Here is a 25,331-nt window from a genome sequence, read left to right as displayed (position 1 = left end):
CGGTGCCGACCCGGCGCTGTCCGTGGTGCCTCCGCGCCTCTCCCGCACCGGCCCCGGGGCACAGCGGGCGCCTCACGCGCGGGGCCGCGGTGCGGGGTGTATCGGCCCCGTGTACCGGCCCCGTGTACCGGCCCCGCGGCGGTGCCGCGCGGGGACGCGTGGCCGCGCGGACTGCGGCGGCACCGGCACCGGCTGGCACCGGCGCGTGTTTGCGGCGCCGTCTCCGGCGAGCGAAATGCCACAAGCTGGTGCGGCGGCACCCGTGGGAGGGGGTGTGGGCGGCGCGGGACTGACTCAGGGGCCGCCATCCGCTCCCCCCGCCCGTGGCCCCCGCCCGTGCCTCTCCCTGGCCCGCGGCACCCCGGCCGGGCACACCCAGGTGGGCCAAGGGAGGGGGTCGCCACCCTGCGGGGGCTGCAGGTGCAGGTGCCCAACTGCCTGGGGGAGCTGCAGACGGGGTGGGTGGGGGTCCGAGAAGGGATAGGTGGTGGAGGGTGGAAGGAGGGACAGACGGATGGACAGAGAAGTGTGGGATGGATGGAGGGGACAGATGGATGAATGGACAGGTGTATGGAAGGAAAGGACAGACGGACAGACACATGCGTGGAGAACATCTGGAGATGGGGACAGACGGATGGGTGGGGGATGGATGGAGAGGACAGGCAGATAGATGGACAGATGGAGGGAAGAGCAGGTGATGGGCAGCCGGATGGTGGTGGGATGGGATGGACAGAGTTGTGGTCAGAGGGGGACAGATGGACAGGTGATGGGCAGACAGGCAGATGATGGACAGATTGATGGGTGACAGACAGATGGATGGGTAACGGACAGATGGACGAGTGATGAACTGACAGAAGGGCAGCTGGAGGAGCAGATGAACGATTGGAGGGGTGGGAACAGGCCAGGTGGCTGCAAGCACCCAGCACCGATGGATGGACAGAGGGAGAGAGGAAAGGACATGGTGTGGGTAGCCAGGGGAAGGGTGACAGGAGGGACAGGGGTGTCCTGGGTGCAGTGAAGGCCGGGGAGGGGTGGACAGGGACAGGCAGGGGACACAGTAAAGCACGGTGGGGTGGTACAGAGAGGGATCTGGGATGGCACAGCTGGAGTGGCCCAACTGTGATCCAAGGGTGGTCTTGGCATGTCCAGGACTGGCCTAGGGGTTGCCCAAGCATGACCCAAGGGTGGCCAAAACGTGGCCCCAGCTGGAGCACACCTTGGGGATACCAGGTGAGGAGGTGTCACACCTGGAGACGGCGGGGTGGGGGGCACCTGTGGGGGGCGTAGGGGCGTCACCGGGGGAGGGCTCCGTGCCGGAACAGCCCCTCCGGGGCGGACCCACGGATGACCGGGGCAGTTCCACCGGGGCCGCCTCTCTCGCCCCGCCAACGCCGCGCCAGGGGCGGGGTCGGCCCGGGCCTGACCGCTCCGCCCATCGGGGGTGGCCGCGGCATCGGGGGGCCCCGGGAATACGGGGAGCACAGGCGGCACCGGGGCGGGGAGAGCACGGTCCCTCCCCGCCGGGCCGGGCGGGAGGCGGGTGAGCGGCGCGGGGATGCGGCGGGAGGAGCCGGGGGTGCGGAGGGGCTCGGATGGACCCGGAGCGGCGGCGGGGACGGCGGGATCCGGGAGAGGGGGGACCGAGGATCTGGGGGCCGTGGGGCCCCGGGGCTATGGGTCCCTGGGGCTTGGGTTCGCGCGGCCGCGGTGCGGGTGTCTCGGGCGGCGCGGGGGGTGCGTGTGGCGGGGCCGTGGGGCTGTGTCGGCCCCGGGGCCGTGTGGCAGGCTCGGCTCGGGGCGCGGGCGCGGCGGCGCCCCACGGTTGCCCATCCCCAGGACCACGTGCGTGCTTCCCCGAACATGTGCGCGGCCAAAGTCTCCGCGGCCGGGGCTGCCCCTGCTCCGTGGGGCGCGGGCGCTGCCCACCCCGGGGCACCCACGCCCCACGGAGGGCAGCGCGGTGGGGAGGGGGAGCCTAGACCCATGGCAGCCCCGGAGGTCCTGAGACCCCGCACCTGCCCCCCGTCACGGCTCGAGGTGAGCTGGGGGGACACAGCAAAGGCGGAGAGGACAAAGGGGACGGAGTCACCGGAGCCAGGCACCCCCTCCCCGCCCCAGACCCTCCTGCTCCCCCCGTGGGGGGCTCACCACTGCGGGCACCTCACCAGTACGGGGGGGTCACTGCTGTAGGGGGATCGCTAGTCTGGCTGGGCTAGACCAGTGTGGCCAGGACACACCAGTCTTGGCTTGGTGACAGATGACACCCATAGTGAGTGCCTCGGGCTGTCCCAGGTAGAGACTCTCATATCTTGGGGTGCCCCGGTGCCCCCCAAGTGGGTGCCGCAGCCCCAGCTCCCAGCCTGGGTGGCTAAAAATAGCGCAGTCCCCCCGTGCCGCCCCCGCCGACCTCGGCCAGGTTAATCTTTAGCCTCTGAACGCTGTAATGAAGGCTCATTATCCGACATTACCGCGGGCAGGGGACCGGGACAGGGACAGGGACAGGCCCCGGACGCTGACGCGGGGCTTGGTGTGGCGGAGCCAGGCTGCGTGCGGGTGAGCAGGGTGGGGGTACACAGAGGACAGCGATGGGCTGGGGGTGACATGGCCTTGGTGCCCGTAGCACCTGGCCGTGGGTCACACTGGTGATGCAGGGAGTCCCAGCTGTGTGTGTAGGGTGACAATCCCCAGTGCAGTACAGTCGTTGGGGGACCAGTGTCCCCAGGAGACACGTTGTGGTCCCCAGCAGTGTGAGGGGATCCCTGAAAGCACGACAGGGTCCCCAGGGGGTGGCAGGGCCCCAGACACGTGACAGTGTCCTTGAGAGCCATGCCAGGGTCCCCAAGGGAGGATCCCAGGGGCTGTGCTGGAGCACCAGAGGGTGTGTCACCATCCCCGTCAGCATTCCTGCGTCCTCAGTAGCTGTGCCAGGTTCCCAAGGGCTGTGCCAGGTCTCCGGGGGGGTTTGTTGGTGTCCCCAGGGGTTGCCAGTATCCCCGGGGGCTGTGCCAGCATCACCAGGGAGAGTGCCAGGTTCCCAAGGGTTGTGCCAGGTTCCCAGCGGGGTGGCAGTGTCCCCGGGGGGGGGAGTGTTGTTATGTTGAACCCAGTGCACACACCAGGGTGCCCGGCAGCGTGTCAGTGTCCCCATGGCTGTGCCAGGTCCCCGTGGGGTGCTGATGCCCTCGTGGGGGTGTTGGCGTCCCAGGGCTATGTTATTGTCCCTGGAGCACGCACCAGGACACTGGCAATGTGCCAGTGTCCCCAGGGCCATGGCAGGCCTTGGGACGGGCCGGCACGGGGTGATAGGGACAGCACGGGGGGGTCCTGGTGTGACAGGGAGACCAAGCCACTATCGGGGAGACCGAGGAGCTGTCAGGGAGACTGAGGTGCTATCAGGTGCTGTCAGCCCCGGGGACCCACAGGTGCTCCAGGGAGATTAGCAGGGGGGGCTGTGGAGGTGCGCCCGGGCCACCCTGCTGGGGTTCAAACGCCGTGGCGGCAGTGACAGTGACAACAGGGTGCCCTGGCCTTGTGCAGGTGAGGGGTGCAGGAGGGAGGCCAGCAGGCATGGTTGTGTGTGCATGCCTGTGAATGTGTGTACCTGTAAACATGTGCGTGTCTATAAACAGGTGTGTGCATGCAAACACGTGTGTGTGCCTGTGAACAGGAGTGTGTAAATGTGAATGTATGTGTGTGCATGCAAATGTGTTTGTGCATAAAAACAGGCGTGCACACATGTAAACGTGTGCGTGTGCCTGTACACAGGTGTGCACACATGTAAACATGTGTGTGCCTGTGTGTGCAAGCCACAGGTCCTCCCCTGTGCCCTGGCATGGGGAGGGACACCGGTGCCAGCTGCTGTGGCCAGGGACAAGGGGCAGAGCTGGGACCACGGTGGCCTTTACCCAGGTGACCACGTGCCGCCGTGTGCCCCCGCGCACCCTCACGTGTTCCCGTGCCCCCAGCGGGTGCCAGCATGGTGTGATGCCCAGTGTTTGTCACTCGCAGGCTCGGCGGAGACGCCCCAGGCCAGTGACAGCCCGGGCCGGTGGCTGCCCGGGCGGGTGACATGGCGGGGGGCGCGGGACTGGCCAAGCGTCTGGGTACCTTTGTGTCAGGGCTGCTGGAGTGCGGCGCCTTCTGTGGTATCATCTTCGGCTGGGCCTCCCTCGTCTTTGTCCTTAAGGAACTCGGCTACTTCCGGTGGCTGTGCCAGCCCTCCCCCACCAACCACACTCAGGGGCTCGGTAGGGAACCCTGCCTATCCCTGTCCTCGTGTCCCAATGTCCCGATGCCCTTATGTGCCCAGTGTTCCCATTGTCCCTTTGCCTCAGTCTCTACTGTCCCCATGCTCACTAATGTCCTGCTGATCCCTGCAGTATCCCGTGTCCCCACTGTCTCCATGCCCATGTCCCTACTAGACCCCACCCATGTCTCCAGTATTCTCACGTCCCTGGTGTCCCCACATTCCCAGTGTTTCCCTGGGTTCCTGCTGTCTGGTGTTCCTGTGCCAGTGGGTCCCTGCATCCCCTCATCCCTGGTGTCCCCAGAGTCCCCACACCCATGTCCCTGTGTCCCCCCTTCCCCACACCCCACTGACCGTTATCCCCAGACTGCAGTGCGCAGGATGAGCAGTTCTCCCTGGTCTTCACCATCGGCTCCTTCATGAACAACTTCATGACCTTCCCCATGGGCGTCGTCTTTGACCGCTTTGGCACCCTGGCCGCTCGCCTCATCGCCATGTGAGCCTTGCGCCGGGGTGGGACGGGGGGCTGGGGAGAGATGGGCGGTATCCAGGTAGGATGGGGCAGGAAGGTCCTGATGGCACGAGGGGCACCTGTGGGCCTGGGGTCACCTGTGTTCCCCAGGACCTCATCCCCATGTGTCACCGTTGTCCCCTCAGCTCCCTCTACGCCGGTGGGACCCTCCTCGTCGCCTTCTCCACTCCAGGTGAGCCCCTGTGGACAGGGGGTCCCCAGCACTGTGGGGGATCTATTGGGGACCCCCATTGTCCCTTCTGACCCCTGTGTCCCCAGAGCTGGCGGTGCTGCTTTTCCCGGCCATGTCCATGCTGTCGGTGGGTGGCATTCTCCTCATCCTCACCAATATGCAGGTGGGTTCCCCTGGCACCCCAACTCCCACCCAGTGGCAGGGGCAACCTGCCCAGCACGGGGGACCCTGATGGCATGGGGGGCTGTGTCTTGGTGCCAGGTGGGCAACCTGTTTGGGAAGTACCGCTCCATCATCATCACCCTCTACAATGGGGCCTTTGACTCCTCCTCTGCCATCTTCCTCATCGTTAAGGTGGGCACAGGGTGGGGGGGGTGTGGTGATGGTGGGGGAAGGTGAAGGGTAGAGGACAGAGCCGAGGACGATTGTATGACATCTGGGGACATATTGGGGACACAGCTGCAGACACAGCTAGGGATGTACTGGGGACACAGTTGGGTCACAGTTGTGGAAATACTGGGGACACAGCCTGGGACAGAGTTGATCCACTGCAGGGGCCACATGTGAGGACAGGCCCAGGGCCTGAGCAGGTGGCCATGGTGGCCAGTGGCAGCCTGTCCCTGTTCCTGACTCTGTCCCTGTCCCCAGCTGCTGTATGCACAGGGGCTATCCCTGCAAGCCATGTTCCTCTTCCTGGCAGCCTGCAGCGCCTGGCATCTGCTGCGCACCCTCTTCCTGATGCCACGCACCCGCATCCCCTACCCGTTGCCCCCTGCCTACAACTACGGGTACGAGGGGGGCTGACTGCGCCCTGTGGGGGGGTGGGTCCCATCCTGTGGGCAGCAGGTGACACGGCCACTGCCACAGGCTGCAATGCCCAGGGCGCTCCCGCTCCTACCGCACCTACGAGGAGAAGAGGCCCCCAGGGGAGGACGGCCCCGAGGAGATCCCCCTGGAGCCCCCCGTTCCCCGAGGTGCCGGGAGTGGGGATCTGGTCTGAGGAAGCGGGACTCGTCGGGGGGCGGGGGCTTACTGCGGGTGGTGGGGAGGGGTTTGGCCCAATGGATGTGGTTACGGAATGGGCGAGGTCTATTATGCAGATGAAGGGGGGGTGGTCTGTCGTGGGCGTGGTTGGAGGCACATTAATTTGCATGTAAATGGGGTGGAGCCTGAGAGTGGGTGTGGTGGTTTGGGGCATGGTCAGAGGATGGGCGTGGCAATGCAGGTGAAGGGGTGTGGTCATACAGGTGGATTGGGGGGGTCCCAGTGGGGGGGAGGGACAAGGTGCATGAGCACATCAGGTGGGTGGGGCCGGGAGGGGTGTGTTCCCCTGTGCCCTGCCCTGATACCTATGCAGGTGAAGCCCCCCCCGGGATGACGTTCCGGGCCTGTGTGTGCTCGTGGCTCTTTGCCTGGCACGTGGCCTGGCTCTCCGTCATGCAGCTGCGCCACTACCTGTTCATCGGCACCCTCAACCCGCTACTCGAGCGCCTGTCACAAGGGGACTTCAACGCGGGTACGGCACCACGGGGGGCACGGCGGGCACCCTCGGGGGCCGGCTCCTGCTTGACGCTGTCCCCCCATCCTCAGTGAGCACCTACACCAATGCCTTCGCCTTCACCCAGCTCTGCGGGGTGCTCTGTGCCCCCTGGAACGGCCTCATCCTCGACTGGCACAAGCGGGGCAAGCGCCGCCGCCCTGAGGGTAACTGTCCTCATTCCCTGCTCTGAGGGGAACCGAGCCCCCAGAACCCCTACCCCTAGTGGAACTACCCCTTCTGGCCTCCCACCCTGGGGGTAACCACCCCTCCAGCCCTGGGGTTGGTCCCTGTGCCCTCATCTGGGTGGGTGACCATGTGCCACCACCGCTGTGCCTGAGCCCTGTGGCACTTGGGGAGGGGGCCGTGTCCCCGTGGCCTGACCCCCGTGCCCACAGGTGCCCGGGGTGTGCTGGCAGACCTGCATGCCGCGGTGGTGTCACTGGTAGTGACGGTGGTGCAGTGCCTGCTGTTCTCCGTGTGCGCCGCCGTGCCCATCCTGCAGGTCCAGTTCGCCACCTTTGTGCTGCAGGTGATCAGCCGCTCCTTCCTGTATGGTGGCAATGCCGCCTTCCTGGCCATCGCGTGAGTGCCAGGGCATGGCCACAGCGCCGTTGTGGGGGTGGCAGGGGACGGGCTGGGGGTGGCAGGGGACTGGGCAGAGGTGGCAGGGGATGGTGGTAGGGTCGTCGTGAGGGTGGCAGGGGACAGGGCAGCCGGGTTGGTGCAGGGGTGGCACGGGATGGTGATGGGGCTTGGAGTGCCAGGGGACAGGATGGTGGTGGCAGGGGATGGGGTGGTGGGGTCAGGGCAGGGGTGGCAGGGGAGGGTGTTGGGGACGGAGGGTTGAAGGGGACGTGGTGGTGACAGAGGATGCTGGTGGTGACGGGGCGTGGCAGGGGACATGGTGGTGGTGGTGGCAGGGGTGGTGGCATGGTTGGGGATGTCAGAGGACAAGGTATCACGGTGGCAGTGCCAAAGAACAGAGTGTCAGAGTGGGGCTTCCAGGGTCAGGGTGTCAGGAGGGTGCTGGGTGGGGTGCCAGTGTCAGGGTGCCAGGGGGTGCCCGGTAGTGACGGGGGTGCCCGGCAGGTTCCCCCCGCAGCACTTTGGGAAGCTGTACGGGCTGGCCATGGCACTGTCGGCGGTGGTGGCCCTCCTGCAGTACCCCTGTGTCGCCCTGTTGCAGGGGCCGCTCCAAGGGGACCCCTTCTATGTGAGTGCATCCTGAGGCCCCTCCCTGATGGGTGGGGGGGCTGATCCATCAGGAACATTCCCCTGCTCCACAAGGGAATGAGGGTACTGCTCTGGGGAGGGATGGGAGTCCTGACCCTGAGGGAATGGGGGTCCTGCCCAGGGAGGGATTTGAGGGTGCTGTCCCACAGTAAGGTGGGACTCCTGCCCCATGGGGAAATGAAGGTCCAGCCTTGGGAGGAATGGGGGTCCCGCCCCACACTAGGGTGGGTGTCATGCCCTGGGGAAATGGGGGTCCTGGCCTAGCACAGGGGACTGGGGTGGCCATGGGGCTGGCCCAGGGGCCCCCCTTGGGGGAGTCAGCCCCCAAGCCCCCTTCCCTGACACCCCCCCTCCCCAGGTGAACTTGGGGCTCATCGCTGTGGTGCTGGTGGCCTTTGTCAGCCCCGTGGTGGTGGCTCGCGAGTGCCGGCGGCGAGCCAAGGAGCTGGAGGCAGCTGGTACCCCCCTCACAGCACCCCCTGCCGCCGAGACCCCCGCCGAGATGCCTCACTGAGCCCTGCACCTGCCAGGAACCCGGCACCCAGCACCCCCTTTTTGTACTGGCCTGGGGGTGCCGTGCCGGTGGGATGGGGGACTTTAGGGGTAATAAACATTGCTGCCCCTTCCACATGCTGTGCTGCCCTCCCAGTCTCCTCCCCAGGCCCCCTGCACACACAGACATGGCTCAGGGCACCTCTGCTTTACTGGGAAGGGAACTGGGGGGCAACAGCAGCACTAGGAGTTCAGTACTGGCAGATGAAGGGGCGCAGCTCGAAGCAGGGGCGGCTGCGCCAGAGCCCATCTGGGAACAGGGAAAGAGGTCAGGGCCATGGGGTGGACCCCAGGGCCCCTCTATAACCCTCTCGGTGGCCCCCAGTGCCCCGTAAACCCTCCCAGTGCCCCCTAAGCCCCTCCAAGTGCCCTCAATGCCCTGCAGCTCCCTCCCAATGCCCTCCCAGTGCTCCCAGTAGCCCTGTGCCCCCTCCCAGTGACCCCCCCATACCCCAAGTATCCCTGAACCCCCTCCCATTGCTCCCAGTAGCCCTGTGCCCCCTCCCAGTGTCTGGGCTCCAAGACACTGGCTTCCCCAGTGTCCCCAGTAGCCCTGTGGCTCCCGAGCCCAGGTACCCAGCGTGGTGGGTGGGGAGGTTTGGATGCCCTCACCTCGGGTGCTGAGGGTGGTGCAGGTGGTCACAATGTGGCGAGGGTGGGTGGGTGCCCAGTTGGCGTAGTTCCAGGGGCTGGAGTCCTCCCAGCACGACTCCCACTTCCCTGTCTGCCACGGCAACACCTCAGTCCCCAGCGACAGACCCCAGGGACAGCCCCCAGCATCCCCATACCCAGGCCCTCATCCCCCCAAAACCAGCCCCAGCAACCCTACCCAGCTCCTCACCCCTCAGAACCCAGTCCCCATCCCCAGCATCCCATATCGCGGTTCATCTCCCAAAATCCAGGCCCAGCACTTAGTGCCTGGTACCCAGCAACCTCTAGCCAGCCCCCTACCTAGCCCCTCACCTCCAAAAAGCAGCCCCTGCACTCCACGCCCGGCCCCTTGTGCCCCCAGACCGGTCCCAGTGCCCTTGGCCAGCCCAGGCACCCCCCTGCTGCCCCTTCACCTTTCGGCTGGTGACGGCCCCGATCCAGACGTCGAGGAAGGTGTAGGTACGGGCCAGTTTCTGCAGCTCCTGATTGCGGGCGGCGCTGTGCAGTGAGGCCAGTTGGCCCCGGTACACATCCTGGCAGTAGGCCTGGGGAAGGGCACAGCCTGGCACCCACCGCTCCCACCCGCACCTCCGCACGCCTGTACGCACCTGCGCCCGCCGGCACCTCCCGGCACCGCTGCTCTGTGGTGGGCATGGCCTGGCACACCGGGCCCCCCTGGTACCCCCTGGCACCCAACTGTGCCCCACGTCCCCTCACCTGGGCACCCGAGTAGGTGCGCAGCCTCTTCACCACCGTGTAGTAAAGCTGGGGGATGGCCTCAGCCGCGGGGACCCCCTGGGGCTGGGGAGGGGCTGGAGGACAAGAGGTGTGAGGGCTGGCACCAGGGTCCCTCTGCCACCTGCTGCCAGCCCTGGCCACACGGCACTGGAGAGGTGGGCACAGCAATGAGGTGGCAGGGACTCAGGGTGCCCCCAAGATGTCCCCACGGGTAGGTAGGGGTGTGGAGGGCACTCACTGGAGTGGCTGGTAGGGACAGTACCCAGCAGGGCCAGGGCAAGCAGCAGGCAGGGCCACATGGCGTGGAGACACAGGGACACTGGGGACACCACTGGCACCCTTGGGAGATACCACAGCCCTGTCACCCTCGGCCACCCTGAGGACACCCTTATGGTCCTGAGACCCTGTGTCACCCTTGGTGACAACCCATCCTCCCCACATCTGCTCTGCAACAGCCCATGTCCCCACTGAACCTCTGCCTCACCTGGTGCCAACCCGTGATCCTCACCCCATTCTACCTCTCTGTGCCCCATGTCCCTCTGCCACCCCCTGTGCCACCCCCATCTCCCCCTGGCACTTCAGAGTCCCCCCTGCCAGCCTCAGGGATGTCCACCCCTGTCCCCAACCCCAGCAGCCATGGGCTGAGCCCACCCCACGCCCTCGTCTCTGCTCCTCACCTGGAGGCTGGAGGGATCTGCCCGCTGTCACCTTTATAAGGGTGACGGGCCACATGTTCCCACCACAGTCTTGCGCCACCCCAGCCTGGACTTGGGGACACCAGGGGGACATGGGGGGGCATTGGAGGGACACCAGGGGTGGGGGGAAAGCGGGGGCTAGGGGCACAGAGGTGGGGGCTGCTCGAGTCCGAGGGGTGAGGGGGGGTGTGTGGGGCACAGTGTGTCCGAGGGGGGTGCTGCGGGTGCAGAGGGGTGCTGAGGGGATGTTGGGGTGCTGATACCATCTCCCCCTGGCCGTGCTTGCCCAAGGGCTGTTTCCTCCCCAACGGCCATGGCCCCCCAAGTCCAGCCCGGCCGTTTGCCCACAGCCCCCCACAGTTCCCCAGGCCCCCCTTCCCCTGACTGGCCCCCTGGCCGGTGGCTCAGCACCCACACTCCACCGGGGCTCTTCACCCCATTGTCTGCACCCCAAATCCCCATCCTTATCGCCATGCCCTGTGCACCCCCTTCCGCAGCAGCCCCCTGTGCCTCTGCACCCCAAACTCCCCAAGATCTCATCCTGAGACCTTGCACCCCAAACTCCCAGCATCCCCTCTCCAAGCTCCCTGCACCCCAAGCCCCCTGAGCCCCCATCCCTGTGCCCCTGTACCCCAAATTCCCAGAGTCTCTGTGCTGAGCCTCTACACCCCAAACTCCTTCAGCACCCTCCCTGAGCCCCCTGCACCCCCTTCCCTGGACCAAGCACACCCTGAGCACTGGCCGGACGGGGTGTGGGCAGAACCTCCCCAGGGGTGTCACCCACGTATCCCCCCCCACCATGTCCCCAGCAGTTGGTGGTTGGGAGTGTCACAAGGCTGTGGTTGGGGACACGTGTCCCTGTCACCAATATAAGGGTGGCAGAGGGCAGAGCTCCCCAGGACACAGGTGAGGAGTGTGGATGGGGATATTGGGTAGCACTCAGTCCTCGGCTGCCAGGGCTGGAGGTCCTGGAGGCTGGCAGGGGGGTCTCTGGGGTGCCAGGGGACATGATGGGGGACTGAGTGGCACAGGGTGCCCAGGGGATGGGGCGACCATGGGGTTGGAAGTGAGGAAGTGGTGAAATGGTGGGCACAGGAGGGCTGGGATCTGTGGGGGTGATGCTGGGCGTGACAGAGGGAATGAGGCATGGGGTAGCACTGGGGATGGTAGAGGGTTTCAGAGGGGACATAGGGAAGACCGAGTGACACTGTGGGTGTCAAAGGAAGGCTGGGGATGGCACAGGAGATGTGGGGAGGATGGGATGATGCTGGGGGTGGCAGGAGGGCCGTGGGGGTGTCCCCAGGGTGGCCGAAGGTGACAGGGCTGTGATATCTCCCAAGGGTGCTAGTGGTGTCCCCAGTGTCCCTGCGTGTCCCTTCACCATGTGGCCCTACCTGCTGCTTGCCCTGGCCCTGCTGGGCACTGTGCCCCCAGCTGCTCCGGTGAGTGCCCCTACACCCCCACCTGCCTGTGAAGACATCCTGGGGACAAATCCGACCCCAGGATGACACTGCTGGTGTCCCTAGGCCCTGCCAGCCCTGTGGCAGGGGAGATCGAGGAGGTGGTGGGGCTGGCGGTGCCTGAGGAAGATATGGGGGCCAGCAACACAAAGACACTCAGTGTCCCAAGCATGCCGGGCACCAGAACCCCCACCTACATCATGGTCCCCTTCTGCCGGACCTTCCAGCAAGCACAGGTGGGACGGGGTAGGTTGGGTGGGGGGTCAGAGTGGGGGCTCTGGTCCCCCCTGTAACAGCCATGTTCCTGCAGAGATACTGTGCCTGCCGATACCGTGGGAGATTGGCCTCGATCCACAGTGCCAGCATCAATTCTTTCCTGCTGCGCATGGTGCACCGGCTCAGCAACGCAGCCCTGGTCTGGATCGGTGCCGTCAGCCAGCCCGCCGTAAGGACCCCCACCATGCCCACCACCCCAGCCTTGGGGCACCCTGCCCCATCTCAGTGTCCCCACTGCCCACCCTGGGTGTCCCAGCCCCATTCCCAGTGTCCTCAGTGCCCACCATGAAAGCCCCAGCCCCATCCCAGTGTCCCTGGTACCCACTCTGGGTGCTCCAGCCCTGTCCCAGTACCCCTAGTGCTCTGGGATGTTCCATTCCCATTCCATCATCCCCGGTGCCTATCCTGCATACCCCACTGCCAAACCTGGGAGTCCCATTGCCATCCTATCTTCCCCAGCACCCACCCTGGGTGCCCAGCCTGCCCTCCACACCCCCGCGCACCCCGTGCCCGGTGCTGGGGGTCCATGTGCCCTTCTACCTGGCAGTTCCCGAGACCGAGCTGCCACTGGACCGACCGGAGCCGCTGGGACTACAGCCAGTGGGTGCCTGGGCACCCCCTGCCTGGCCACCGCTTCTGCACCAGCCTCTGCTCCAACAGTCAGTGGGGGCTCCAGGGGGGCTGCAGGGAACCCCCTGCCGGTGGTGGGGTTGGAGGGGAGGGTGCTGGGGCACCTCGGGCTGGGGAGTGACACTGGTGCGCTGGGGTCTAGTGTGGAGTGACTGGGGGTCTTGTCACTGGGGGGGGCTTGCATTAAGGGGTCAGTGGGTGATCCCTGGGGCTGAGGGGGTCCCTGTGGATGGGGATGCTGGTGGGTGCCAGGCCGACCCCCCCTCTCTCCCTAGATGGACGCTGGATGAGCGTGAACTGCAGGAGGCGGCTGCCCTTCATCTGTGAGATATGAGGATCTCAGCCCCCCGGGCCCTCCCCTGCCCGCCCTGCCACCGACCCCCACATGGGGCGCTGCGCCCTCTCTCTCGGAGTTCAATAAAGCCTTGGTGTCAGCACTCACCTGGTGTTTGGGGAGGGGTCAGGGAGCCTGGATGGGTGCTGGGAGCAGCCAGGGGGTAAGGGGGTTTTTGCGGGTGTCCCTTGTTTCCTGCATGGCCCCTGGGTGGGCAATGGGGGGGGGACAGGGTCCCCTGCCCAGGGGTAGCACTCTGCCCCCCCCCCTCTGCTCCTGCACCCCAACCCTGCCTGTCAGGCTCCCATAACCAAGGCTGGACATGGGTGGGTGCTGCGAGCCATGGGTTTATTGTAAGGGGGTGCAGCCCCCCGGCATGGGGCCAGCGGGGAGCAGGGAGGTGCCAGAGGAGGGCACACGGGGGCACCATGGAGAAAAGGGACAGGGCACAGGGGACACTGGGATTGGGACTGGGCATGCAGGGTGGGCACTGGGGACAGTGGCATGTGGATGGGGCTCAGTGTGGAGACTGGGTGGGCAGTGGGAGCCCAATGGGGGTCCCGGCAAGCCCCTCACCCAGCCGTGGGCTTCCCCTCAATGGGGGGCAGGTGGGGGGCTGCCCCATGGCACCAGGGCTAGAGGCCAAGGGAGAAGGTGCCCGAGTCGGTGGACTGCTTGTCCCGGCTGCAGCCCCCCAGCACCCCTGGGGGGCACGCTGTGGGGGTGGCGGGGGTGGCGGGCACACCAGCCTCTGGCACCTGTGGGGTGGGGGCCGGGTACTGTGTTAGTCACTGCCCCACAGCCAGGGCAGCTGGGGGGCTCAGGGGCGCTGCCCACACGTCCCCCACTAGCCAGCCCTACAGAGCCCCAGGTAGGGCCAATCGAGCCCCCCGGCGATGGCCCCATCCCCATGGCACCCCAGCCCCACGTCTGACCTCCTCAAACTTGCGGGCCTTGTAGTGCTCGGCGCCCTTCAGGAAGTTGAGCAGGATGATGTCGCACAGCACCGTGCCCTGGGGGCAGCGTCGTTGGGGTGGGGGGCCCTGCACTACAGGGCACCCCCTGATCCCCCTCAGTCCCCCACAGAGCCAGTCCGCTGTCGCCCTGGGGTTGTGCTGTGTTCCCATGGCTACGGGAGGTGCCACCAGGCCAGGGCTGAGAACAACCACAACTCACCACACCGATGGAGGTGAAAGCTGCCACCATGTTGATGAGGGTGGGGACAAGGCTGAACTTCCCAGCCTGGGGGTGCAGAGCCCCTGTCGGTGGAAGCCCCCAACACTGCCACCGACCTGCGAGCCCCCGGCCCCACACGTACACTGCCGTACACCAGGACATCGAAGCGGATGCCGAAGGCTTTGGTGAGGGTGCGGCGCTCGGAGCCGTCAGGCCAGCGGTAGTACCTGGCATGCCTGCGGGGTGTGGGGACACGAGGACACAGGGACAGGGGCACAGGGGGCCATGCCAGGCAGTGCACACCCCTGTACCGTGAGTGTCTCGGTGGTGGCACGGCCGTACCTGAAGTTGTAGCCGGGGGCAGGAGTCCGGGCCAGGCTGTCCAGGCGGGTGAAGGAGTAGTGGGGCAGGCAGCGCTCCCAGGCCTGGTCCAGGTCACACACCCACCCGATCTTGATCCCCAGCACTCCCCCCTGCCCCGGCCCCACATCAGCCACATGGCACACAGACCTCTGTTCCCACAGCTTCTTGTTTCCACGGCCTCACAGCCCCACATTCCCATGGCCTCATGCTCCGTGTCCCATGTACCCACATCCCCGAGTCCCCCAGGTCTCATATTCTTGTGCCTATACACCCCATGTCACCACATCCCACATCCCAAACCCCAGGCGTCCACACCATGGGCCTGTGTCCCCATACCCCTCTGAACCCCATCACCACATCGCCAATTCCCACATCACTTACATGTCCTGTGCTCCTGTATCCCCATGTCCTGTTCCCAACACCCCACATCCTTGCATCCTGTGTCCCCATGTCATGCTTCCCTGTGTCCCCATGTCCATGTATCCCCCCATCCCATATTCCCCCCATCCCGTGTCTCACATCCCCACATCCCACATCCCTGCATCCCCACGTCCTGTGTCTTTGTGCCACCAGGTCCCATGTCCCCATGCCCTCACATCCCGCCTACCTGTGCCCCCACGCCCCCACACTCCTCCTGTTCCCCCCCATGCCCCCTGTGCCCCCCCTGCCCCTGCTCACGGTGGCGGCCAGTGCAGGGAAGTCCTGCCCGGCCAGGCGTGCCACGTCCCCCAGGCGCAGGATGGGGCACAGGGGCTGCAGCTGCGGGTGGAAGCGGCACCGGCCCAGCTCCACCCCACTGCCAGGGGGTGGCAGGTTGGTCCTGGGGACACGAGGGGGACACAGGAGGATGTGCCCATCCCTGTGTCTCCATGTCCTGTGTCCCTCTGTTGCCACGTCGCCCCCGTCCCCTGTTCCCCCCTCCAGTGCCACTCACTTCTCAAAGCCAAAGAGTGGGAAGCGGATGCTGTTCTTGATAAGGAGGGTGAAGTTCTCGGCCTCCAGCATGATGGGGCTGGGGGAAAAGGGGTGACCCTGAGGACATGGTGGCGGGGCACAGCCCCCTCTCCTCCCTGTGTCTCCTCGTGTCCCCCTGGCTCCACTCACACGTCAACGGTGTCCACCTCAGGAGGGCACCAGCCCTGGATCTCGCAGGTGCTCAGGGTCGTGTTGTAGGGGACACAGCGCCCTGTCAACATCCCTGGGACCCCAGACCCACATCAGCACCCCTGTGACCCCCTGACCCCCGCCACCAACCCTAGGACCCCTGGACCCATGTCAGCACCCCTGAGACACCGGATTCGTGTCAGTACTCCCAGAAGCACCTCTGGGAACCCAGATCCCTGTCAGCACCCCTGGGACCCTGAATCTTTTGTTCCTCCAGACTCCCAGTTCCCTCATCAGCATCCTGGCACCCACAGCCCCCAGTTCCTGCCACAGCCCCTTATCGTGGCTTGTATGCAGACTCAGTCCGCCGTTCCCGCCTCAGCTCTCACAAGGGTCCCTCACTGGCCCTCACGGGGTCCCTCAGCATTGCTTGTACCCAGACTTAGCCCCTGGCTCCCTCAGCTCCCTGAGGGTCCCTCACCACTGCCCGTGGTGGGGATCATTCTCCGGCCCCACCCTGGCCCCCCTCAGCCCCCTGTTCCCGCCCTCACCGTTGCTCGTACTCATCCTCAGCCCGCCTTTTCCCCACTCAGCTCTCACGGGGGTCCTTTACCATTGCTCGTACCCAAACGCAGTCCCCGGCCCCCCGCGATCCGTTCCGCCCCTCAGCCGTGCCCGTTCCCGTCCTCGGCGCCCCCAGGGGTCCCTCACCGTTGCTCGTGGCCGGGCTCAGCCCGCGGCAGTCCCGGTCGGCCGAGCAGCGGAACGCGGCTTCGCTCTGAGGGGCGGCGGTCAGTGGGCATGGGGCGGGCTCGTCGAGGGGGTCCCCCCCGAACCCTCCCCGCCCGCCCCGCACCTCCGGGCACACGCCCTGCGCCTGGTCCTCGGTCCGGATCTGCTTGGTGACCACCACGAACACCGAGGTGCCCTGAGGGACGCCGCCGTCACCTGACCCGCGCCAGGGCGTGGCCCGCGCCCCTCGGCGGCCCCTCGCGCTCACCTGAGGGGGGGTGACGTAGTCGGCCGTGTCCAGCACCTGCCCCGCGTAGCGCCCCACGCCCTTCACCTTGGTGACCACGGAGGACTCGACGGCGGTGTCCCGCACCTGGTATGCTTTCTCGTGGAGGAACACCCAGCTGGGACGGCACACGGCGGGTGACGCTGGCGGACAGCCACCCCCGGGCACCCCCCGGCACGCGCCTCCGACACCCAGGACCCCCCGGAGCTGCCAGCGCCAGCGGTAACTGCTGCTTGTCACCCCCCTCCGGTGGCCGCTGTGTCACCCCCCCCCAGGAGCAGCCGGGGACAGGGACCCCCCCTCTGTCACCCCCCGCTGCTGCTCTGCCCCTCGGTGTCACCCGAACTGTCCCCTTCCCCGTCGCCCGCCCGAGGTGCTGTTCCTGGCTGCCCTCCTTGTGTCACCGGCACCGACACCCTCTGCTCGCTGTCCCCATCATGTCACTCGCGCTGCCACCCTCCTGTCACCCGCGCCGGCACACTGTCCCGGCTGTCACCACGGTGTCGCCCCACTAGCACACTCTCCCGGCTGTCCCCCTTGTGTCACCCCAGCGGCACACCTGAATTCCCGGCACTAGCATACTTGTCACCCTCTCTGCCGTCCCTCCTCCGCCCTCTCACCCACCGCTCTCGGCCTGGCCACCTCCTCACCCCATAGCCCTTGTCACCCCCGGGTGTCACCTGCAGCAGCACGTGGGTGTCACACCCCGCGGTGCCGGGAAGGGGGTACTGAGGAGGGGGGGAAATCTCGGGAAAAGGAGTCCCGGGGGCGTGGGTTCCGGGCTGTGTCCCGGGGGATGTCCCGGAGGCGCCGGGCGGGGGCTCACCCGACGAAGTAGGCGAGGATGAGGAGCTGCACGCCGCGGTTGACAGCGCCCACCACCCAGCTCTTCACCACCACCGACTTGGTGGTCTCGTACGAGAAGAAGTCGCTCACCCAGCGGGTGCGGGGGCCCGGGGGGGACATGGGCGGCCGGCGGCGGGGGTGCGGGCAGGGCAAGGCAGGAGTGCGGGCAGGGCAAGGCAGGAGCAGAGGGTGATGCGGGAAGGGCAGGGCAGGGCAGCGGTGCGGGCAGTGAGGAGGGATGCGGGCAGGGCAGGGTGCTGGTGCAGGCAGGGATGCGGGCAGGGGTGCGGGCGGGGTTACGGGCAGGAGTACCAGCAGGACGCGGGCACCGGCAGGGTGTGGGCAGCAGCCCGCAGGGGTGCGGGCAGCCGAGGCGGTGCGGGCGGGCGGGAGGAGGCGGGGGCAGGGCGGGGGCCAGGGGCGGGGGCACAGCCCGGGGGCGGGAGGGGTCGCCCCCGATTCGTGGGGAGATGGAGAGGGGTGGCAGGCGGGGACCCGCCCGGGGATCCCTGCCTTTTGGGGTTCCCCTATTCTGGGGTTCCTCCTCCGGACCTCCGGGACCCCAACCCGCGTTGGGGTGCACGGAGGGGGTGTGGGGCCCCCCACTCTGGAGGTGCCCGATTTAAGGGGGGAGACCACAGACCCCCGTGCGAGGGGCGCGCAGGGCGGTGCGCCGTGCGTGCGGCCCTCGGGTTTCGGGGGTGTCCGCTATGGGGGTCCGGTCCCCCCACTTTGGGGCGCCCCTGGTTTGGGGAGGGGTCCCCCGCGGTGACGTCACGGGTCTCGCCCGGCGCTGGCCAATGGGGGTCTCGATGATGATGGGCGGGGCAGAGCGGCGGGCGGGGAGTGGCCGCTCTGGCCCCGCCCCCGCCGCCTCTGTGGGCGGGGTCCGTCGGCTGCCCGTGTCCTCCCTGCCGCCAGGGGGCGCCAGCGCGGTGGGCGCGGCTCCATGGCGGAAGTACCTCTCGAGTTCCGGGGGCGGTGGTCCCGCGCGGTTCGCGCTGCGCAGGCGGGAAAGGCGGCGGCGGTGCGGGGGGGCCCGGGGGCACCGGGACCGGGGGGGCACCGGCGGGGCGGGACGGGCCTGGGGCCGGGGATGGGGCCCGGGAGGAGGGCGGGGGACAGACCTGGGGTCGGGGGGATGTCCGGGGAGACGTGTGCGAGCTTAGGCCCCGGAGGGATTTGGGGTGCGGGGAGGTCACTCCGGTGAAGAGGAGGGCGGGCGGCGGGAGGGACCCACGAACTGCGAGGACACACGGAGGGTGGCAGGGCGACACAGAGGTGGCCGGGGGGCACAGGGGGTGGAACATCTGGGGAAGGAGTGTGAGGGGCCGGGGGTGTCCAGGTCGCTCCCGTGAATGAATAATGTGCCACCCCGAGAGGCAGCGTCGGGGCGGGCGTGGGGAACGTTTGCGGGGCACAGGGTTGGTTTTGGGGTAGCTGGGGAGGGCAAGGGGCCCCTCGACGGCCCGGTTCACCCGATCTACCCCCCTCACCACGCAGCCGCTCTGACTGACGCCCGTGCTGCTGCCCCGGGCATGCCGGGCTGGGGGGGCCGCTGATCCCCTCTGTGCGCTCGTCCTCGTCCCCTCCCGTGCCCCAGCAGCCTCGCAGCCACCATGGCCGACACGCTGGAGTTCAATGAGATCTACCAGGAGGTGAAGGGCTCCATGGTGAGCCGGGGAGGGGTGCGTGGGGACGAACCTGATGGGTGGGAGGAGGGAGCGGGCGCTGTGTGGTGAGGAGCTGTGATGGAGGGGCTGGGATCCCTCCCGTGCCCCCCTCAGGCCCGGCTGTCCCGCAGAATGATGGGCGGCTGCGGCTGAGCCGGCAGGGCGTCATCTTCAAGAACAGCAAGACGGGCAAGGTGGACAACATCCAGGCCTCAGAGCTGGCCGAGGGCGTGTGGCGGCGCGTGGCGCTGGGGCACGGCCTTAAGCTGCTCACGAAGAACGGCCACGTCTACAAGTATGATGGGTTCCGGGAGTCGGTGAGTCCCCCTCCCCACTGCCTTGGCCCTGTCCCGGATCCAGCCGTGCTCCCTGCAAGCCCCGGGGCAGCTCTCTTCCCCTGTGTCCCTGGGGGGCCTCTGGGCAGAGCCTGCTGGCATGTGGTGGTTCCTGATGGATGTTTCCTCCCTCTTGCCCTGCCCAGGAGTTTGACAAGCTCTCGGATTTCTTCAAGGCCCACTATTGCCTGGAGCTGGCGGAGAAGGATCTGTGTGTGAAGGGCTGGAACTGGGGCACAGTGAGGTTTGGAGGTGAGTCCTGGCACTGCCGTGCTGGGGGCAGCCCCGAGGCTGTGGGGTGGGTTGTTCCCACCACTGTGGCTGGCCCTGCCGCTCCTGGCATCATCTTGGGAGCAGCTGCCTTGGGGGCTGCAAGGACATTTGCCATCTCAAGAGAGTAGAAGGTACCTGTGGGTCCCAAATCCCAGGGGAACGTTGTGCAGACAGTACTCAGCATGGAAGCTGTGAGCACCTGGCACAGCTGCCAGTTCCCAAAGGAACCAAGAGAGCTGGTGGATGTCCTCCCTGCTCTGAGCTGGAGGACATGGGGACAGACAGTTTCTTACTTATTTCTGATCAATGCCAGTTTCCAGGCTTGCAGCCAGAAGGGAGAAAGCCTGGAGACCTGGGAGGGCGGGAACATGGTGGGGAGAGCAGAGGCACTGCTTGGTTTTGGGAGAGGGTGGGTAGAACCTGCCCCGTGGGGCGCAGCTGTGACCCGGCCACGATGGCCCCCGCAGGGCAGCTGCTGTCCTTCGACATCGGGGAGCAGCCCGTGTTTGAGATCCCCCTCAGCAACGTGTCCCAGTGCACCACGGGCAAGAACGAGGTGACACTGGAGTTCCACCAGAACGACGACGCAGAGGTCTCGCTCATGGAGGTCCGGTTCTACGTGCCGCCCACCCAGGAGGATGGCGTGGACCCCGTGGAGGTGCGTGGGGCTGCCGGGGGTGGGTCAGGGTGACAGCGAGGGCGCCTTTGTGATCCTGTCCCTCGCAGGCCTTCGCCCAGAACGTGCTGTCCAAGGCAGACGTGATCCAGGCCACCGGCGACGCCATCTGCATCTTCCGGGAGCTGCAGTGCCTGACGCCACGCGGGCGCTACGACATCCGCATCTACCCTACCTTCCTGCACCTACACGGCAAGACCTTCGACTACAAGATCCCCTACACCACCGTGCTGCGCCTCTTCCTGCTCCCGCACAAGGACCAGCGCCAGATGTTCTTTGTGGTGAGCGGGAAGGGGTCAGCCCTCCCACAGGAAGCGGGGTGAGGGGTGGGTCAGGGGGATTCACGTCCTCGCCTCCCTTTCTCTTTCCAGATTAGCCTGGACCCCCCGATAAAGCAAGGTCAGACCCGATACCACTTCCTCATCCTGCTATTCTCCAAGGATGAGGACATCTCCCTGACACTCAACATGAATGAGTGAGCTGCCCTGCTGCCAGGCCACTTCCCAGGCCCCCCAACCCAGACCCCAAGGGAGGTACCAAGCCCCTGGCGTCTCGTTCTCACCTCTGCCCTCCTGGCTGTGCAGGGAGGAGGTGGAGAAGCGCTTTGAGGGGCGGCTCACCAAGAACATGTCGGGGTCTCTCTACGAGATGGTCAGCCGGGTGATGAAGGCACTGGTGAACCGCAAGATCACTGTGCCTGGAAACTTCCAGGGGTGAGTGGCTGCAGGCCCAGTCCCTCTCTTTCCCTCTTATTCCCATGGCTGGGGGGAAGGGGCTCTCTGTGGTTTGTGCCAGGAAGCAGGGCTACTGGTCCTTCAGCTGCAAGGGTGGGCGCAGGGAGACCATTTGTCCCCGCGGGTGCTGGACAGCCATGTTTGCCCCACAGACACTCCGGAGCCCAGTGCATCACCTGCTCCTACAAGGCCAGCTCAGGGCTGCTGTACCCGCTGGAGAGGGGCTTCATCTACGTGCACAAGCCGCCCGTGCACATCCGCTTCGATGAGATCTCCTTCGTCAACTTCGCCCGCGGCACCACCACCACCCGCTCCTTCGACTTCGAGATCGAGACCAAGCAGGGCACGCAGTACACCTTCAGCAGCATCGAGAGGTGGCTCTGGGCTGTGGGCTCTGGGCTGTGGGCTCTGGGGCTGGCCTGGCCGTGCCCACTGGGGCTCCCTGGCACCCCAGACCTGACCAACAGCTCTCCTGCAGGGAGGAGTATGGGAAGCTCTTCGACTTTGTCAATGCCAAGAAGCTGAACATCAAGAACCGGGGGCTGAAGGAGGTACCTGCTGTGCGGGACCTGCCTTCTCCCGAAATCCGTCTGCTTTTCCCTCCTTTTTTCACCTTTCTTTTCTCTCCTTGCCCTTGTAGAGGAAAAAGGTCCGTGCGATACCCCTTCCTCTCTCTCCTCCTCCTCCTGGTGCAGGTTTCCTGTGCATGGCCGTGGTGGTCCTTGACTAACCTGGTTAACCCCAGTGTGGTGTGCGAGGGCCCCCGTAACCCACATAACTGCTCTGCCCCTCTCTCCGGGGCCCTGACGGTGGGGAAGGAGGGGACATGTCTGTGTCCATCCTCCACCCTGTGCGTGCCCAGGGCCATGCCAGGGGCTGTGTTTCAGAGTGGGGGGTGTGCAGGGGGTGCTCAGGGAGCAGCTCTCATCCCGCCTCTCCACAGGGAATGAAGCAGAGCTACGATGAATATGCCGACTCTGATGAGGACCAGCACGACGCCTACTTAGAGAGGATGAAGGAGGAGGGCAAGATCCGGGAGGAGAATGCCAACGACAGCAGCGATGGATCCGGGGAGGAAACAGGTGAGGGCTGGCGCTGCAGGGGACTGTGTGGGGCTGGTGTGGTGCTCCAGCTCCATTCTCCCATGATTATCTGACATGCTGATCCCTTGCTCTCTCCAGATGAGTCCTTCAACCCTGGAGAAGAGGATGATGATGTGGCTGAAGAGTGAGTAGAGGCTGGGCAGGGCTCTGTCCAGAAGGGCCTTAGGAAGGTGCTGTTGGGGGATGCTCCCAGCACGGCTGGGATCACCTTGTATAGCCCTGGATCTGGGAATGTCAGGCAGCAGAGACAGTTGTGGGCTCGCTCTGTTGTAACACCATTAGGCAGTGTGAGGCAGTTGCAGAAGGAATCAGGGGCTCCTGGGGAGGCCTTGGCTGCTCTGGCCAGGAAAGAGAATGGCAGGAGGAGGGCTAAAGCCATGAGCTGGGTTGAGGGTGGGTGGGGATGTGGTCCCTGCAGCAGTGTGGTGGGAGTGGGGGGGGCTGGGAGCTGAGCCCCCAGTGTCCAGGAAGCGGAAAATGGTGAGCCGTGTTCGTGGAAGGCGGTTCCCCTGAGGGCTGTTAAGAGGAGCACACGCCAGCTCCGGCTCGGGAAGCCTCTGGGGGCAGGTCTGGCTGCCTGCTGGGTGCTGAGGCCAGTGCCTTCCGCGCAGGTTTGACAGCAATGCCTCAGCCAGTTCCTCCAGCGGCAACGGCGACAGCGACCGCGACGACAAGAAACCTGCCAAGAAGGCCAAGATCGTCAAGGACCGCAAGCCCCGCAAGAAGCAGCAGGAGGTGAGGGGCTGCTGCACTACTGGGGGGCTGCAGAGGCGAGCGGGGCCCTGGGGTGGTGGGTGACGGGTGTGCTGGGGCTCCACGGGTGTTCTCGACCTCCCAGAGCAAGAAGGGGAAGGACCCCAACGCTCCCAAGCGGCCAATGTCGGCGTACATGCTCTGGCTGAATGCCAACCGGGAGAAGATCAAGTCGGACCACCCTGGCATCAGCATCACCGACCTGTTCAAGAAGGCTGGGGAGCTCTGGAAGACCATGTCCAAGGACAAGAAGGAGGTGAGGGATGGGAGGACTGGGCTGCTCCCCTGAGTGGCAGAGCTGGGCCTGGTCTGGGAGGGGAGGCTGGATGTGGGGGACCCTTCCTTGCTTCTGGGAGGAGTTGGGAAGGGGAAGGGTGAGTGGGTGCTGGGGGTGGTGGAGGAGGAGGGAGGGCCCTGCTGACTCTGCTCTATGGCTGCAGGAGTGGGATCGGAAGGCGGAAGATGCCAGACGGGACTATGAGAAGGCCATGAAGGAGTATAGTGTGGGCAGCAAGGCCGACAGCCACAGGGGGTGAGTGTGCTGGGCCCAGGGCTGGCAGGGCTTGGCCCCCCCCCGATCAGGCTATTGCCCTGTGCCTCGCCAGAGCTGGGGGTCTGCCAGCCAGGTGACACCGCTTCTCTCCCCACACGGCACAGGGAGAGGTCAAAGAAGAAGAAGAAGAAGCAGGAGAAGCAGATGAAGGGGAAAGGGGACAAGAAAGGTGCCACCTCCAAGTCCTCATCCTCCAAGTCCCCGTCCAAGAGCATGAGCGACAGCTTCAAGAGCAAGGAGTTTGTGTCCAGTGACGAGAGCTCCTCTGCAGAGAGCAAGAAGGAGGTAGAGGGTCCTGGTTGGGGGTTCCCAGCCCTTCTTTTCTGGGGTCTCTGCAGGAGTTGGGCCCCTCTCCTACCTCATGTCTGCAGTACACAGTCACATCCCTTGGGGGTGTCCTCAAGTCACTACCATTACCCTGTCCCCAGTGTGGGGGCACAGAAAAGAGGGTGGAGTGGGGATTTCTGCCCTTCCCTCCCTGTGCCCCGCTGATCTCCATGTGCCCTGCCCGCAGGACTCGGAGGAGGAGGGGGCTGCCAGCCCACCCCCCAGCTCGGAGGACTCGGCATCTGGCTCGGATTAGCCCCATCCCGGCTGGCTCCAGGCTGGTTCCCAAGTCGGCAAGAGGACGGGGCGGGCCGGCCCCGTGGCAGGGACCGGGGTCCCGGGCTCCAGATGACTCTCCCCCGGGAACAGAGTCAGGGGGCCCTCATCCCCCCCAACCCCCCGTGCCTGGCTGGGGGTGCGAAACCCCATGGTGGCAGGAGGTGGTGGAGGTTCCTCAGCACCCCCTCACTCCTGTTCCTCATCAATTTATTTTTTTTAAACACTTAGGTTTCTTTCCTTTTCTTTCCTTCACTCGTTGGTTTTTTTGGTGGTGTTTTTTTTTGTATTTTGAGTCCGTTCACATGGCAACTTGGATTGAATAAAAAAACCCTGTCGAGGGCGTCTGTGTGGGTGCGGGGCCCGTTCCCCCCATCCCTCCTTCTTTCCCGCAGCCATCCAGGAGCTTGTTCCCCTCCTTGAACCGCTTCCAGGGCTGACCTCACTCTCTCCCCACCCTCCATTAGCGGCCCCCAGCCCCTGCTCAGCCATCAGGACTCCTAATTACGGCCCCTCGCTCAATCCTGATGCCATTTGGGGGTTTTTCCATCTCCCTCATGAATGGGTTGATCCGATTAAGTCCCTTTTCCCCTCCGGTGTTTGATTGCGGCCAGTTCCCGGTCTGGAACCAGCCCCTCGGGGACCCCCGTGCCTGCCTGTTCCCCGCCTTTCCACAGCCTTTACTGGCACCACTGGGATGGTGCTGCAGGGAAGCAGGAGACCCCCTGGTCCCTTGTGCCCACCGGGGGCCAAAGCCGCGGGTTCCCGGCGGGGACAACGGACCCCGGACCCCCAAGTGGAGTTGTGGGGTGCTGTTGTCATGGCAACCCCCACCTCAGTGCTCATTGCTGCCACTCCAGCCGCAGGCCTCACTGTTGGAGGACCCGCGGAATGGGATAATTTATAGCGGGAGGGGGGTCCATGGGGTGTCTAGAGGGTCCTGGCTGCCCGTCCCCGCGCCCTGAGGGTCATTCGGGGGTTCCTGGAGGTCTCTGGGGTGTCCCCCCAGCTCCATTTTGAAGGACTCTCTGGCCGCTCCTCTCTATGATCCGCCCGCCACGC

The 25,331-nt window shown here is 65.9% G+C and overlaps 5 protein-coding genes across 12 annotated transcripts; 3 read left to right on the top strand and 2 right to left on the bottom strand.

Moving 5' to 3' along the window:
• The first annotated feature begins 1,430 nt into the window (after positions 1-1,430).
• Positions 1,431-8,351, top strand: SLC43A3 (solute carrier family 43 member 3). 6 transcript variants are annotated; one of them, XM_050336625.1, is made up of 13 exons: positions 1,431-1,540; positions 4,009-4,247; positions 4,613-4,742; positions 4,904-4,950; positions 5,037-5,113; positions 5,212-5,304; positions 5,599-5,738; positions 5,818-5,924; positions 6,308-6,466; positions 6,541-6,654; positions 6,886-7,072; positions 7,580-7,703; positions 8,082-8,351. In XM_050336625.1, the coding sequence occupies exons 2-13, from the start codon at positions 4,070-4,072 to the stop codon at positions 8,235-8,237; spliced, it is 1,512 nt and encodes a 503-aa protein (XP_050192582.1). In that variant the 5' UTR covers positions 1,431-1,540; positions 4,009-4,069; the 3' UTR covers positions 8,238-8,351. The 6 variants fall into 6 exon arrangements, with proteins under 6 accessions (XP_050192582.1, XP_050192584.1, XP_050192583.1 ...); XM_050336627.1 differs by lacking the exon at positions 1,431-1,540 and adding an exon at positions 1,845-2,553; XM_050336626.1 differs by lacking the exon at positions 1,431-1,540 and adding an exon at positions 1,845-3,537.
• Positions 8,352-8,428: 77 nt separating this feature from the next.
• On the bottom strand, positions 8,429-9,963 carry LOC126651146 (bone marrow proteoglycan-like). Its single transcript, XM_050336721.1, has 5 exons — positions 9,927-9,963; positions 9,644-9,738; positions 9,340-9,471; positions 8,888-8,999; positions 8,429-8,525 (listed from the first exon to the last, which is right to left on the bottom strand). Exons 1-5 carry the CDS (start codon positions 9,961-9,963, stop codon positions 8,467-8,469), a joined length of 435 nt encoding a protein of 144 aa, XP_050192678.1. The 3' UTR covers positions 8,429-8,466.
• Positions 9,964-11,714: 1,751 nt separating this feature from the next.
• On the top strand, positions 11,715-13,099 carry PRG2 (proteoglycan 2, pro eosinophil major basic protein). The gene is made up of 4 exons (XM_050336279.1): positions 11,715-12,055; positions 12,130-12,264; positions 12,643-12,754; positions 13,001-13,099. The coding sequence occupies exons 1-4, from the start codon at positions 11,864-11,866 to the stop codon at positions 13,057-13,059; spliced, it is 498 nt and encodes a 165-aa protein (XP_050192236.1). The 5' UTR covers positions 11,715-11,863; the 3' UTR covers positions 13,060-13,099.
• A 294-nt stretch (positions 13,100-13,393) lies between these two features.
• P2RX3 (purinergic receptor P2X 3) lies at positions 13,394-17,686 on the bottom strand. Of its 3 annotated transcripts, none has more exons than XM_050337254.1 (12): positions 17,547-17,686; positions 16,703-16,838; positions 16,559-16,630; positions 16,414-16,480; positions 15,703-15,796; positions 15,533-15,610; positions 15,277-15,418; positions 14,578-14,708; positions 14,378-14,471; positions 14,236-14,301; positions 13,995-14,072; positions 13,394-13,817 (listed from the first exon to the last, which is right to left on the bottom strand). In XM_050337254.1, exons 1-12 carry the CDS (start codon positions 17,684-17,686, stop codon positions 13,695-13,697), a joined length of 1,221 nt encoding a protein of 406 aa, XP_050193211.1. In that variant the 3' UTR covers positions 13,394-13,694. The 3 variants fall into 3 exon arrangements, with proteins under 3 accessions (XP_050193211.1, XP_050193212.1, XP_050193213.1); XM_050337255.1 differs by having other exon boundaries at positions 14,578-14,660; XM_050337256.1 differs by lacking the exon at positions 17,547-17,686 and adding an exon at positions 17,401-17,471.
• A 1,330-nt stretch (positions 17,687-19,016) lies between these two features.
• SSRP1 (structure specific recognition protein 1) lies at positions 19,017-24,612 on the top strand. The gene is made up of 16 exons (XM_050337249.1): positions 19,017-19,239; positions 19,371-19,556; positions 19,721-19,826; positions 20,315-20,505; positions 20,574-20,804; positions 20,895-20,998; positions 21,108-21,236; positions 21,410-21,631; positions 21,736-21,808; positions 22,201-22,339; positions 22,439-22,484; positions 22,972-23,095; positions 23,199-23,369; positions 23,554-23,645; positions 23,771-23,951; positions 24,181-24,612. Exons 1-16 carry the CDS (start codon positions 19,186-19,188, stop codon positions 24,247-24,249), a joined length of 2,118 nt encoding a protein of 705 aa, XP_050193206.1. The 5' UTR covers positions 19,017-19,185; the 3' UTR covers positions 24,250-24,612.
• Positions 24,613-25,331: the final 719 nt, after the last annotated feature.

Source organism: Myiozetetes cayanensis, unplaced genomic scaffold (assembly GCF_022539395.1).
Source record: "Myiozetetes cayanensis isolate MyiCay16 unplaced genomic scaffold, myiCay2020 scf6-25, whole genome shotgun sequence".
NCBI lineage: Eukaryota > Metazoa > Chordata > Aves > Passeriformes > Tyrannidae > Myiozetetes > Myiozetetes cayanensis.
Note: the sequence above shows the minus strand (reverse complement) of the source record. Positions and strands in the feature narration are given on the sequence as shown.